The sequence below is a fragment of the Salvelinus namaycush genome, chromosome 3 (assembly GCF_016432855.1).
Source record: "Salvelinus namaycush isolate Seneca chromosome 3, SaNama_1.0, whole genome shotgun sequence".
Taxonomy (NCBI): Eukaryota; Metazoa; Chordata; class Actinopteri; order Salmoniformes; family Salmonidae; genus Salvelinus; species Salvelinus namaycush.
In genome coordinates, this window is record NC_052309.1 from 82169608 (window position 1) to 82184815 (window position 15208).

The window sequence follows — 15208 nt, forward strand, 5'->3', positions numbered from 1 at the left end:
GGCGATTAAATAAAAACAAATCATGTGCGTATGAACCCCATTTATTTAAGTTCTCAGAATTCACATACCAGAATCAAATCATATAAATCTATGAATCAATGTACTTTTTTAATTGGTATTGTACACTGTCAGCATTTAGGTAGGCTATGATAAAGGAAACCCAAGGTGACCAAAACTTGAAATAGGATACCATAACCTGCACATCCAGGGAACTGTCAGAGCTCCTCTTTAAAGAAAATATCCAGTATTAACAATAAAATAACAATAATCAAGTTAAAAACTTTTAATAACTTGTAATAACTTGTAAAACTTGCAATCAAGAATAATCAACTAATATGTGCAAAATACACAATCTTCAATTTGTAATAACTGCACAATTAATTTGTAATGACCAATGTTCAACAATGTTGTACAATCAGACAGTGTTTTAACCTGAGACTGTGCAGCAGCATATCAATAGAACATAAAGAGCTACATCCTGTAAGCTGTAAAGGCATGTTAATCATTGCAGTATAATATAGACTGCATGAATCTTACAGTGCAATTTGATCATAACAGGATCAGTGTTCCTTTATGTATTGTTCATATTCAAGCATACATTTGTAATTAACTCATAACTCATAGACCATCCGAGGCCCTCACGCTAAAATTCCAAGCAGTAAAAAGCATATTATGCCATGGTTACTGGCAAAACCCTTAGTTGCATCATGTGGCAACAGGGAGGATCTAGAAAAAACATATACAGGAAACTTATAATGATAATGCAATACAGACAGTGTTATAACAGAATGTTATTCTCATCAGAACTCCCCACTACAAATAAACAAACATACAAAGAAACAGATTCAGTGCAGCTTCTGCCACCGTACTGTATACAAAGAGCATGATTTGCAATGTAAATATGAGCCATGTGACACATTCAGCACAATCACACAGTTAATGGCTTGTAAAGCCAGAGAACCAAATTGTGGACCCTAGTTACAGGCTACAGCTAGCACCAGTATAACTATGGTCCAGAGTATTTCCTGGTCAAGTCGCATGGTCTTGAAAAACTCCTTTAGACATACCATCAACAGGTACTATGTGCAAAGTTCCAACCCAATGGCATCAGGTCTGGAGACTGTACAAGGCCAGTCACTATAAGGTCTTCAGTGACTTGGGCTGTCCATTCAGTTTTAGGATTCGCTCGGCATCCCGGGCATTCTCTCTCAGTAGATCCATGTTGGCGTTGACATTCTCCTCCATCCACTCCTCCACTGTGTCTGGGAAGTAGATACCCTCCATCTCCATACGGAAGTTCTCTATGTACGTCTCCCACTTATCCAACAGTCTGGAAGAGGAGACAGGGGTTTAACTAACGAAGAAGAGGCATTTTTTATTCCATTGTCCTCCAAGTGGCTGAATATCTCTCATACATCCAGATAATGTCTGTGGTGTTAATGGTGAAGAGAAAGGTGATGGCTAACAATCATTTTTAAAAGCAATACTTACTTCTTCAGCCGACCTTGGAAGAATCCTATAATTCTTGGATTTGCAAAATTGTATTTTCTGTGGTAGCGACTGAAACCCCCTTTGATGTGGCTGTATGAGATAATCAGATGAATAGACAATAAATTGCCATCAGACAAATATATGGTGTTTTCTTTGCTTCTGAATGACTTATCTAATTACTTATGCTGTCTTTTTCATACTCTGGAATCACAAATAAAAATGAAAGCGATGGATGCTTACTAGTGTTTCATGAGGGCCTCCACCTCCTTCTGCAGGTTTGTGTGAATGTAAAACACCATGTGGTAGATCTGAGAGCCTGAGAAGGCTCCACTCCCCTCGCTACAGAGGCAGACAAACAGGAGAGAAAGGTCAAGCACATTACCAAACAACTTATGTTTTGTTAAGTTCACAAAGCAAGGCATTTCAAGTAAACCATATGTGACATGGTACAGTTCAGGTTGACTTAGGAAAGGAATGTAGCCACACACTCTTGCTCTGACACAAAAGAGAAATCACCAAGTTCCACCTTCCTCACGTGTACGTTTTCCTTTCTCTAGAAAATTGCAATTGGTCTTTCTCATAATACAACACAGTATTTCAGTTGAAGTTTATTGAAGAAAGGTCATCACATTTGATTAAATAGTACTGTTATAATACTAACCAGATATCTTTCTCCACCTTGATGTTGCAACCCAGTATGTGGTGAGCCTCCATCTTTGCCTTTTCGTCAAATGCACCTGTCCAACAGACGCATGCATAATGTTAGTTACAAGACCGGTGTACTGTAATACTTTACCGATCTCATGTCTGTAGTGGACATGTTCTTTGGAGAGCTCACAAACTGCGCAACACTTCTGAGTAAGAAGCTTTGGTTTATTTCATTATATTCACCAGTTTTCTGTCAATTGCTTTATTGTCTTTTGTTTGGAGTGCAGGGCTCTACCACCTGTTCATTTATGCTTAGGACAGTTTCTGCCTGTCAGGAGACTTTTTCTTCTTGAATAGTGACATTTTGAAGTCAGACGTTTGTAAATATAGCAACTTGTAAATGTATCACCCTCATCAACAGCACTGTGTAAATCGGATAGAAAACACTCATTTGCACCTCTACCTGCCTGCCTCCTGCTGAATCTTTGTCCTTATGACTGCGAGAAGGTCCCTATTTTACAGTTCCCCTGGCACTTACCATGCTTTAAGCTCTGTAGACACATAGCCAGGGAGGGAATGCCAACTGGGAGGAGTTCACACAACACTGTATGGTGCTCAAACCTGGAGGGTAAAATATTTCAAACACTGAGGTGCAGCACTTCATAACACAGACACAGTAAAAGACAGGATCGTCCTGTTGGTTTAGTTTAATGGGCCAACGGAATGAGTTATGAGTCAAGTAATCTAGTTCAACTATATAACATTATGCCTTATACAGTATATCTTCTGCATGCTCTGGTTTAGTACACACACTTTGAACATTACCAAGACATCAGTATCAGAGTCAATTGTGGTTGATTAGTGTCAGGGTTGCAAAATTCGGGTAATTTCCCTCAAATTACCAGGTTTTCCAGAAATCCCTATTTGAAGATTCCTGGAATCAGAAGGGAATATGCATGAAATCCCTGTTTGAAGATTCCTTGAATCAGAAGGGAAAACGCATGAGATCCCTGTTTGAAGATTCCTGGAATCAGAAGGGAATACGCATGAAATCCCTGTTTGAAGATTCCTGGAATCAGAAGGGAATACGCATGAAATCCCTGTTTGAAGATTCCTGGAATCAGAAGGGAATACGCATGAAATCCCTGTTTGAAGATTCCTGGAATCAGAAGGGAATACGCATGAAATCCCTGTTTGAAGATTCCTGGAATCAGAAGGGAATACGCATGAAATCCCTGTTTGAAGATTCCTGGAATCAGAAGGGAATACGCATGAAATCCCTGTTTGAAGATTCCTGGAATCAGAAGGGAATACGCATGAAATCCCTGTTTGAAGATTCCTGGAATCAGAAGGGAATACTCATGAAATCCCTGTTTGAAGATTCCTGGAATCAGAAGGGAATACGCATGAAATCCGGAATCCTCCAACCAGGATTTCTGGAAAACCTTGGAATTTTGGAAAAGTTACAGAAATGTTGCAACCCTAATCAATGTCTTACCTCTGCCATCCGGTTAGCAGGATGCCATGGAGGGTTATGTTGGGGTATTTAGTCATAGAGTTCATGACCTTTATCCAGGACAGATGGTTCTGTAGCTGATAGTCAAGAGGGGTCCATCGCTGGTCAATACCTGTGCCCCCTTTAAATGCACTGGCGAACCATACACCCTTGAAACCGGCCTCGTGGTATCTAGATATCAACGTTCCTGTTCAAAATAGAAAATAATAAAATTGGGTATTGGTAAACATAATATTTTCCCTCTCTTATTAAAAAGGTGTAAACACTTTTACAATGGTCTAGACTCTGTGTCATCGGTAATACCAATTACCCCACCGAAGACATTCTTTAAAAAAGTATACTCGGTCATACCATACTTTATATGGACAAATAAAATTCATAATTTTTAAGTCGGAGGGTGGTTTAACCTTCCGGACTTGGAATTGTATCAACTTGCTACCCAAGGCTTTTACTCGTGACATATAGTTGAACTCACTAAAGAGGAACAATGGGTACATACTGAAGATGCACACGCTCATCCCCAGAATATTTTCATGTGTCTATTTTCAAAGGATGAAGCTAAGAACATTAACAACGTCATAGTTAAGAACACTTTAACAATATGGAAGAAAATGAAACGTATTCTATAAGAACCAATATCACTGCCATAAAATTCAACCCTATGGAACAATCCTTGGATAGCTTTTCACAATTCATCTATAAATTGGTCCACATAGAAAACTAAAGGCATAGAAACTGTAAATGACTTGGTAACAAGAAATACATTTACTTCCATGACAGAATTAAAAAGCAATTTTGGACTGACCAATGTAGATATTTTCAAATACATGCAATTTAAAAGTTGCATATCACGAAATTTCAATTTGAAATATTTTGGACATCAGAGCAACCTTGAGGGAATCTTATTTGAGTCATAAACAGATGTTCATATGATCGGTAAGATATAGAAAACCTTGCAGAGAGCCTATCCAACTGACAATCTCTTAGATTTTTTTTTAAACTGTTGGAACCAAGACTTAAAAGGAACTGACATTCAAAACTGTAATATCTTCTGCTTCACGGAGTCACGGCTGAACGACGACACTATCAACTTACAGTTGGCTGGTTATATGCTGCACCGGCAGGATAGAACAGCGGCATCTGGTAAGACAAGGGGCGGCGGACTATGTATTTTTGTAAATAACAGCTGGTGAACAATATTTAAGGAAGTCTCGAGCTATTGCTCACCTGAGGTAGAGTATCTCATGATAAGCTGTAGACCACACTATCTACCTAGAGAGGACTAAGATCGAATCGTACTACACCGGCTCTGACGTTCCTCGGATGTGGCAGGGCTTGCAAACCATTACAGACTACAAAGGGAAGCACAGCCGAGAGCTGCCCAGTGACACAAGCCTACCAGGCGAGCTAAATTACTTATATGCTTGCTTCATGGCAAATAACACTGAAACATGCATGAGAGCACCAGCTGTTCCGGAAGACTGTGTGATCACGCTCTCTGCAGCCGATGTGAGTAAGACCTTTAAACAGGTCAACATTCACAAGGCCGCAGGGCCAGACGGATTACCAGGACGTGTACTGCAAGCATGCGCTGACCAACTGGCAGGTGTCTTCACTGACATTTTCAACCTCTCCCTGGCCGAGTCAGTAATACCAACATGTTTTAAGCAGACCACCATAGTGCCTGTGGCCAAGAACACTAAGGTAACCTGCCTAAATGACTACCGACCCGTAGCACTCATGTCTGTAGTCATGAAGTGCTTTGAAAGGCTGGTCATGGCTCACATCAACACCATTATCCGTGAAACCCTAGACCCACTCCAATTTGCATACCACCCCAACAGATCCACAGATGATGCAACCTCTATTGCACTCCACACTGCCCTGTCCCACCTGAACAAAAGGAACACCTATGTGAGAATACTATTCATTGACTACAGCTCAGCGTTCAACACCATAGTGCCCTCAAAGCTCATCAATAAGATAAGGACCCTGGGACTACACACCTCCCTCTACAACTGGATCCTGGACTTCCAGGCCACCCCCAGGTGGTAAGGGTAGGTAACAACACATCCGTCACGCTGATCCTCAACACATGGGCCCCTCAGGGGTTCGTGCTCTGTCCCCTCCTGTACTCCCTGTTCACTCATGACTGCACGGCCAGGCACGACTCCAACACCATCATTAGGTTTGCAGATGACACAACAAGGGTAGGCCTGATCACCGACAATGATGAGACAGCCTATAGGGAGTAGGTCAGAGACCTGGCCGTGTGGTGCCAGGACAACAACCTCTCCCTCAACGTGATCAAGACAAAGGAGATGATTGTGGACTACAGGAAAAAAAGAATCGAGCATGCCCCCATTCTCATCGACGAGGCTGCAGTGGAGCAGGTTGAGAGCTTCAAGTTCCTTGGTGTCCACATCACCAACAAACTAACATGGTCCAAGCACACCAAGACAGTCGTGAAGAAGGCACAACAAAACCTATTCCCCCTCAGGAGACTGAAAAGATTTGACATGGGTCCTCAGATCCTCAAAAGGTTCTACAGCTGCAAAATCGAGAGCATCCTGACTGGTTGCATCACTGCCTGGTATGGCAACTGCTCGGCCTCCGACTGCAAGGCACTACAGAGGGTAGTGCGAACGGCCCAGTACATCACTGGGGCCAAGCTTCCTGCCATCCAGGACCTCTATACCAGGCGGTGTCAGAGGAAGGCCCTAAAAATTGTCAAAGACTCCAGCCACCATAGTCATAGACTGTTCTCTCTGCTACCACACGGCAAGCGGTACCGGAGCACCAAGTCTAGGTCCAAGAGGCTTCTAAACAGCTTCTACCCCAAGCCATAAGACTCCTATGGCTACCCAGACTATTTGCATTGCCCCCCCCCCCCCCCTTTTACACCGCTGCTACTCTCTGTTGTTATCTTATTTCTTATCTGTATTTTTTAAACTGCATTGTTGGTTAGGGACTCATAAGTAAGCATTTCACTGTAAGGTCTACCCCTTATGTATTCGGCACATGTGACTCATAACATTTGACTTGATTTTGATTTGATTTGTTTGCACAAGATGGAGGGGATGTCGGAGCATACCTAACGAATTTAGTTAACGAAAATGTACGCTTAGTCCAGTATAAATTAATGTATACAATTTATTATACTGTACAAGAGACAACATTCACAAATTCTACAGCACGACGACAGTCATGTCTTAAGTGTAAAACTAAATATGACTCAATAATCAATGCTTTCTGGGAATGCTATACAGTCCAAAAGTTATTGGTGGAGCTAGAAAGTTGGCAAGTTATAAGTATTACAATGTAAACTTACTTTTAATCCGTCTGTCTGCATATCTCAATACATATGGCATATGGGGGTGTAGTGAGATACAATGGGCTGGACAATTCTCATCACTCATCTTGAAAAACATATACTAAAAACTTGGGAATCAATCAATCCACCATCATCATTAACACAATGGAAAATCTCATGATATATTATTTAAATAGCATGGGCGACCGAAAAAAACGAATTGGTACAATTTAAGGCCATGTGGCAAAAAATTATGCAGGCACTAGGGATGGGGGTGTGAGCATGCGAATCTGGGCAGACTGTAGTCAATGTTTGTGTGCATCCGTAAATTGTTGTACGTATGTGTATGTTTGTATCTGGGGTGGAATTTATGAATTAAAAATATATTATTACAAAAAAAGTAATAATGGCTGAAAACATAAACATACCTATACCATCTGTATCCATTTTCTTCAAATAGTTCCATATTGTTGGGGAAGCTAGATCCTGCAGGCCTGACTCTAGGGGTATGAACAGATGAACAATCAGCTATAGAGCAACTAGTCAGACACTTAGTGGGAACCATTTCCATTGTAATGCACATGGCATAATTCATTGTAATAAACATGGTATGAAGTAAAAAAATAAATAAAGATATAACATAGAAGCACTTGTGTGTCCTGAAGTCAGTCAGTTCTAATTAGAAAAACATACATTAATTTAATCAATCCACAGTACAATAGGACTGCTAGGAGATCTCATCATCACACCTTTAATAGTGGCAGGGCTGATCTTCCTCAACATGTCGTCCCACAGAATCACTCTGACCCCTGACCTTCTCTCTGTGATGAAACGGGCCAATGACACTGCATGGTTCAGGAACATTTTCCCAACGTCCCCCTTGTTGCTATGTAACCAGTTTTTAGAGTCCTTGCTCTCTCCCAGACCCCTCACCTGAGGAACATGGAGACACACACACACACACACACACACACACACACACACACACACACACACACACACACACACACACACACACACACACACACACACACACACGCACACACACACACACACACACACACACACACTGTATTATGAATGGAACTATAGAAACCAGGGGGTATGGAAAATGTAGGCCTATCTTATTGGTCTTATAACAATCTACTTGCACTTTATTTGCATATCTCAATATCCTGCTGAACTGAAAGTCCTACTAACAGATACGATAACATACATTAGTAGTGTTCTAGTTCATACACATACAAACACACGGCGTACACACACACACAAAATCATGCACGCACACACACACACACACCCACCAACCTCATCAGCCCCCATGTGGAACCAGCGTGCGTCAGGGTGACAGTCCATGACCTGGGAGACCATGTCCTTGACCAGAGCCACAGAGCCAGGATGGTGGGGGTTCAGACTGTTAGGGAAAGCCCTCACCTCCCTCAGGTGGAAATACCTCTCATGCTTCAACACAAACTATCCAGAGGAAATAAGAGGAGGATAGATTAAAGAGGAGGCATAGTTTTTACCCCGCAGGCAACAGTGGTTAAATTTCATTACACAATACTATGGAATAGTATCACTCACAGCCATATATTTAGATAGATATCTAGCATAGCTCTGGTCTCACTTAGTGCAGTCATGACTGAAAATGAGCATTCCAAGGAATGTATAGTTATTCTTGCTTTTCTGGTATGGTTAGAATATGAAACAAGTAATCCGCTTATTTAAGGTCATGATAGCCTCAGGAGAGACTGAGGAACCAATATGAGTATAATACATACAGACCAGCTGTGTAGTGCTTCAAGTTTAAGTTTTATTAGTCGTATGTACGGTATACACATGGTATACATCGTCCAATGAAATGCTTACTAGCAGGTTCCTTCTAGACAATGCAACAACAATGAGAAATAATAAAAGACAAGACTACAAACATAAAGTAAATGGCTCAGTAGAATAAACATTTTACCATAAGTATAATACAGGAAGGCACAACTTATAGTCCAATATTTACACGTGTTTTGGGGAAGGGGGGTTGGGAGGCTAGTGTTTAAATAGTGCAGCATTTAGTGTCGGGTAAACACACGTAAATGCTGTTTACGCAACTTTCTTATTTTGCGTGGGCGTTTACCCACCTTTTGCGGAAAAATGCATTGAAAGTATAGGGAGCATTACTTTACTCACTGTGAACAGCGTAACCACCTATTTTTTCCCCACTACATCACTGATACAGTATCCCTGACTTACCTCGAGGTGTCCAAACACTTGCACTAAAGGAATCAGTTCCAGCTTGTTGAGTTTGGCTAGGCTCTTTATCTCCTCTATATCTTCCATACTGTTTAACAGAGAACACAGAGATATACAGCAGACTGTTCATCATTGTGACACATATTTAAATAGAACACTAATAATCCAATAGAACGGTAATACAGATTGTCCATCCTAGTTTTCACTTAGTTTTATCATCATTGTCAGGAGTTTCTCCTTTGACATGCGATCTGACAAGGAAAACTCCAGGCCCTAGTTTTTTCCTATCAATCATAAATTGACTGAGACATCACCATCTGGTGCTCACCTGTAGGCATACGGTGACCTGAGAATCGTCAGGTTTCCATGGTAGGGAAACATGTCCTCGTACTCTAGCAGAACACCATCAGCACCCAGAGAGGAGAAGAGCGGGAAGATCTGGAATGGAAACCGTCACAATGACTTTGGTTCTGGTGGATAAAGCTCTTATACTGCATTTTTCCCCAATTCAATTATATAGCTATACTATATAAACAAGACTACCCATATGCCAGGATCTCCATTAAAATATGAATCTTAAAACCTTTTACTGCAGTGGGCTAAATCAGGGTCACACAGAGTGTTTCTTGGTAGTCTTAAATAAATCTACTTTGAAACAAAAGTATACACCTCACACACATGGTTACGGACTTTAAAAAATAAGACACCTGTACCATGTCAGATATAGAGTTGAAATGTATTACATTTTGTGAGTTTGCATCCCAATTTTACACTTTATATACTACATCACAGAAGACTGAAATATGACAAAGCCGGTTGACATAGAAACACTGGATTTTTTATCATGTTTATTAATTATTAAATGATATGAACAACATTCCACCCATCAGGTCACTAGGTCATTTGACTGCAGGAAAGGGATACACCTTATAAAGAACACATTTACATTTGACATTTTAGTCATTTTAGCAGATGCTCTTATCCAGAGTGAGGCCCTGCAAATAACATTTTTGGGGGATCCACCTCAAGGAGAGAACAACTTTTCTCACCTGCTTCATGTATTTGACTTTGGGTGCAGCACCTTTCAGATCCAGGTGTACTATTCTTGCAGGGACTTTGCTGGTTTCCAGAGGTACTGTGTCTGCTCCTTTTTCTACTGGAGGCTCTGGAACCTCTGGTTTCTGGGCCCAGTTAACAAAATAGTTTATAACCTCTGACTTGTGTACAGTAACAGCCTCCTTCACGTTTGGTCCCTGGTGCCAAAATGAGCCAGGATCCATGATGGCCAACTTCTGTTTCCTTTCAGTTCTGGAACAAGACAGATTTAAACAGTAACTTTTTTATTTTCTTCTGAAGACTAATAAAGGCTTGAGAAAGTTTTACTAAAATAATCTCGGCACCCAGAACGAACGGCTGTCCCAAGAGGCTAAGAAAAACACAATATTATATCATATGAGTCTACAAACACCTCACTGAATGAGGATTGTGCCCATGGTAGGATGTCTCACCTGTATTCCGAAAGCAGAAGTTTGACAGCAGCAACAAGCACCAGACAAAGTACAACAGCTCTGAGGGCCTGCCTTTTTGTTACCATGGTGCTTCAGCTAACAGAGAGAAATAGAAAATAATATTTCAAGTTCATTTTCAAGTTCAAGTTTTTAATAATACCCACATGGCAGTCAAATACGCAAAAGCCATGACAGGGAGACATAGTGGAGTGGTAAAGCGCATGCAAGCAGTTACTCCCGTAGCCACTTGGGTACACTGCAGCATCCACCAAGAGGCTCTTGCTGCCAAGGTAATGCCTGACAGCTTGAAAGACGTTTTAGACACTACAGTGAAAATGGTTAACGTTGTTAAAGCAAGGCCCCTGAACTCTCATGTATTTTCTGCATTATGCATCGCTATGGGGCAGCAGGTAGCTTAGTGGTTAGAGCGTTGGGCAAGTAACCGAAAGGTTGCTGAATTGAATCCCCGAGCTGACAAAATGGAAATCTGTCGTTCTGCCTCTGAACAAGGCAGTTAACCCACTGTTCCCTTGTATGTCATCATTGTAAATAAGAATTTGTCCTTAACTGACTGTAACGATTCTCCTCTTCGTCTGAGGAGGAGCAGGAAATATCGGACCAATGTGCAGCGTGGTAAGTGTCCATAATTAGATTTTTAATAAATCAACTGACCACTGAACAAAATAACAAAAGCACAAACAAACAACCGAAACAGTTCTGTATGGTGAAACACAGACACAGAAAATAACTACCCTAAACCCATAGTGGGAAAACAGGCTACCTAAGTATGATTCTCAATCAGAGACAAGGATCGACACCTGCCTCTGATTGAGAACCATACTAGGCCAAACACATAGAAATATAACACACAGAACAAAACATAGAATAACAACATAGAATGCCCACCCCAACTCACGCCCTGACCAAATTAAAATAAAGACATAAAAAAGGAATTAAGGTCAGAACGTGACACTGACTTGCCTAGTTAAATGAAGTTTAAATAAAAAAATATGGGCAGCATGGTGAGCGTGCATTTCTTTTATTTATAAATGTCGCCAACAAACACAAAGAACAAGGAAATGACCGTGAAGCTTACTTAGGCTATAATGCCACTAACAAAGACAACTACCCACAAATACCAAAAGGAAAAAAGGCTGCCTAAGTATGATTCCCAATCAGAGACAACGATAGACAGCTGTCCCTGATTGAGAACCATACCCGGCCAAAACATAGAAACAAAGAACATAGAGTTTCCCACCCGAGTCACACCCTGACCAACCAAACATAGAGAATAAGAAGATCTCTACGGTCAGGGCGTGACAGTTATCCCTTTAATGCCCTGCCTCCAGTCCACTTACCGATATCTGAACAAGAGAGCATCGAAATTGCAACAAGCGGTTCTGTGAAAATTTTATTTAATCAAAAGACACTGCCAGATTTCTGGATAGGGCTGTGCTCAGAGTTTCTTGCCTTGGCAAATCGCGCCGTTAAGACACTGATGCCCTTTGCAACCACGTACCTATGTGAGAGTGGATTCTCGGCCCTCACTAGCATGAAAACTAAATACAGGCACAGACTGTGTGTGGGAAATGATTTAAGACTGAGACTCTCCAATACAACCCAACATTGCAGAGTTATGTGCATCCTTTCAAGCACACCTTTCTCATTAACCTGTGGTGAGTTATTCACCATTTTTGATGAACAAATAACGTTTTATATGTAAGATGGCTAAATAAAGAGCAAAATCTTATTATTTGTGCCCTGGTCCTATAAGAGCTCTTTGTCACTTCACACAAGCCGGGTTGTGACAAAAACTCACACTCATTCTTATGTTTAATAAATGTATCGTATAGTGTATGTGTGTGGAAGGCTTACAATGATGGCAAAAAACATTTGAGAGTGCGCTGACACTGGTGCTAGAGGGGTAGAAGTAGAATTTTACTGGGTGACTTTCACTTTTCAGTCATTTTCTATTTAAGCTGCAATATGTAACGTTTTGGGTGACCCACCAAATTCACAAAGAAATACAGGTTTAGATCTGTCATTCTCATCGAAAGCAAGTCTAAGAAGTGGTAGATCTGTTCTATGTGCACTTTTGCTATATTTCACGTTCTTAGATTTAAGGAATATGGATGTAGGTGAGCAGACCCACGAGCCACTGCGGTCCCTCTTGATGAGGTCCGTTTTTGTGTGGCTTCCACCCCCATCAAAGTTGCCCATCCATGCTGTACACTATACTTACTTGTTTTGTCACATTAACTGAACAAAATGAAATCAATTGCAACCAGGAAATGGCAGGCTACCGATGTCGTTCTTCTGTGAGCTGCTCCAAGCGCTCTTGCTGCCTGAAAGCAGGGGTGAAAGTAAGTCGGTCCAGTACGGTGTCCAGGCAAAGTAAATAGTGGGGTTACGCAGTAGCAGTACCGGTAAAACATGAGCCTATCACAATAAAACATGAGCCTATCACAATAATCAAAACAACATGTCAAGGAAACTGTAGGCTATTACACCACTTTTTATCATAACCGCATGTCAGGGGCATGAATATGTGAGCAGCCTACTCTCCAAAATGCGTTGCTGTTCGACGAGCACACTGATATTTTGCCAAGGCATAGAAGAGTGGCCGACACACGAGACGCGCGCGGAAAGCAGTAGATTCTAGCCTAAAGACAATTGCCACATGTCATTACAATTGTTGGTGTTTTGTGTTAATGAAACAGGAGGGAGCGGGTCTCGAACCCTCGACCTTCTAGCCCGAGGTCCGGCGCGCTATCGACTGTGCCGCAAAAGCATGCTCGTGCGGCAGAGTCGATTTCCGCGCTTATAAACACAGGGTCGTTACACTACTCCCTCCTTTCAAAGAGCGCGTCCTCGCGCTAGCTTGCGACTCTACGTCTTACAGGAACGCGCTCACCGGCCAAGCACACGCACTGTCGTGGATGCAAGGTCCGATCACTTCTGACGCCAGTGTAATGAGACGGGAGGGAGCGGGTCTCGAACCCTCGACCTTCTAGCCCGAGGTCCGGCGCGCTATCGACTGTGCCGCAAAAGCATGCTCGTGCGGCAGAGTCGATTTCCGCGGTTATAAACACAGGGTCGTTACACTATGTATATTTCCATTCACCACTGTTTGTTTGGAGGCTGGACATATGTTGCGAGTGGAAATATGAGTTACCGTACCGGGGGAAAATTAATTGTACTTTCACCCCTGCCTGAATGATTGTATTCGGTTGAAACTAGGCTATGTGTGCTGCGACCCTGCGAACATACTTCACGTACTTTGCGATTATGTAGTATACTTTGTGCATGATTTCACTATTATACTAGCCTACATCATTTTTACGGTGTATACCGCCACTACACTAGGCTACTTTGATATGCATCAGTGGGGATTAAAAGTTGGTAGCCTATTTGCAATTCCCACTTGGAAACAGTGGATCTACTTCATATACCTGCGTATAGCCTCCACTACAGCGCTGCCATTGATATTTTACATTTGAATAAATTGCATGAACAGTAGACTATCCAACTTCACAGTTGTCATCGCATCAACTCAATGACGATGTATATTAAACGTTGATGGCGGTAGGCTACAATAAATCCTTACCCCGCGAGGAGCGTGCAAGTAGTTTGTTGTCCTAATGTTTCCGCACTTACAATTCCCGGAAAAAAAGGAACTTGAACACCGAATGTTGTGGAAGGCCTACTGTACACGAAACGCACGACAACTTTCAACGAACTTCCGCGTTACACTAGTGGCATCTCGTCACACACACTACCCACTGAGCTATAAATGAACGCACCCACCCATCATTTAATAATAAAAGCACTACGAAAAGATAGCGCTCTGCTCTGTGCAGCAGAATATACTAGAGTAGAGAGAAGTTGCACCCATCCTCACATAAATAAATCATCCAGGCTAGTAAATTGACTTTTATCTGATCTGTCCACGTATTGTTTGACGTGTGGGAAATAATGCAAGCGCATTGTTATCATAATCTTTGGAAAAGCTGCTGTGCCTGTGTTTCATCCATGGAATTAGTCTAAAAAATTCGACCCCAGGCAGAACAATCGGGGTACGTTGCATTCGGGGGTACGTTGCATTCGTTTGACAGTTCGCGGCTCGGGCTCACACCGCACGGTGGGTATCCATATGAAAAGAATACGGAAATCATGAGGCATTACATCAATGCCATGCTGTGGACAAGTTTGCCCTCTTGTAGAGAATGACAGGGGCATAGAGTTTATGGAATACACTCACATTGTAGAGCAGACATGTCGTGAAATATTTCCAATTCTGGAATATTTTGCAAATTCAAATTCCCAACAGTCTTGATGATATTTATTTAAATCCTGCGCATGATAATTTCAGACATCAGAGTTTGGCCATGTAATAGGTGGTAAAAAGCCTTTATTTTTAACCAAAATCTGGTAAAATGCATAAGTCAAAATCCAAGTGGTCCTATGATTTGTCTCTTCACCCTCCTT

General features: G+C 41.7%; 1 protein-coding gene across 2 annotated transcripts; it reads right to left on the reverse strand.

The window, feature by feature from the left end:
• Positions 1–22: 22 nt before the first annotated feature.
• Positions 23–14461, reverse strand: LOC120040973 (hexosaminidase D-like). 2 transcript variants are annotated; one of them, XM_038985952.1, is made up of 15 exons: positions 14328–14461; positions 12963–13065; positions 10721–10816; positions 10262–10520; positions 9541–9650; positions 9213–9300; positions 8277–8441; positions 7718–7901; positions 7397–7468; positions 3638–3842; positions 2678–2760; positions 2153–2228; positions 1732–1830; positions 1492–1581; positions 23–1330 (listed from the first exon to the last, which is right to left on the reverse strand). In XM_038985952.1, the coding sequence occupies exons 3-15, from the start codon at positions 10804–10806 to the stop codon at positions 1138–1140; spliced, it is 1710 nt and encodes a 569-aa protein (XP_038841880.1). In that variant the 5' UTR covers positions 10807–10816; positions 12963–13065; positions 14328–14461; the 3' UTR covers positions 23–1137. The 2 variants fall into 2 exon arrangements, with proteins under 2 accessions (XP_038841880.1, XP_038841875.1); XM_038985947.1 differs by lacking the exon at positions 12963–13065.
• Between the last annotated feature and the right edge of the window lie 747 nt (positions 14462–15208).

Bases quoted from the DNA above. Each gene is read 5' to 3' on its own strand.
- LOC120040973 (XM_038985947.1), bottom strand. From the start codon at position 10,806: ATGGTAACAAAAAGGCAGGCCCTCAGAGCTGTTGTACTTTGTCTGGTG. The intron at 8,442-9,212 runs GTAAGTCAGGGA...TCCTCTGGATAG, and splicing joins AAGTGTTTGGACACCTCGAG to TTTGTGTTGAAGCATGAGAG. The intron at 1,831-2,152 runs GTTAGTATTATA...CTGCCTCTGTAG, and splicing joins AAGGTGGAGAAAGATATCTG to CGAGGGGAGTGGAGCCTTCT.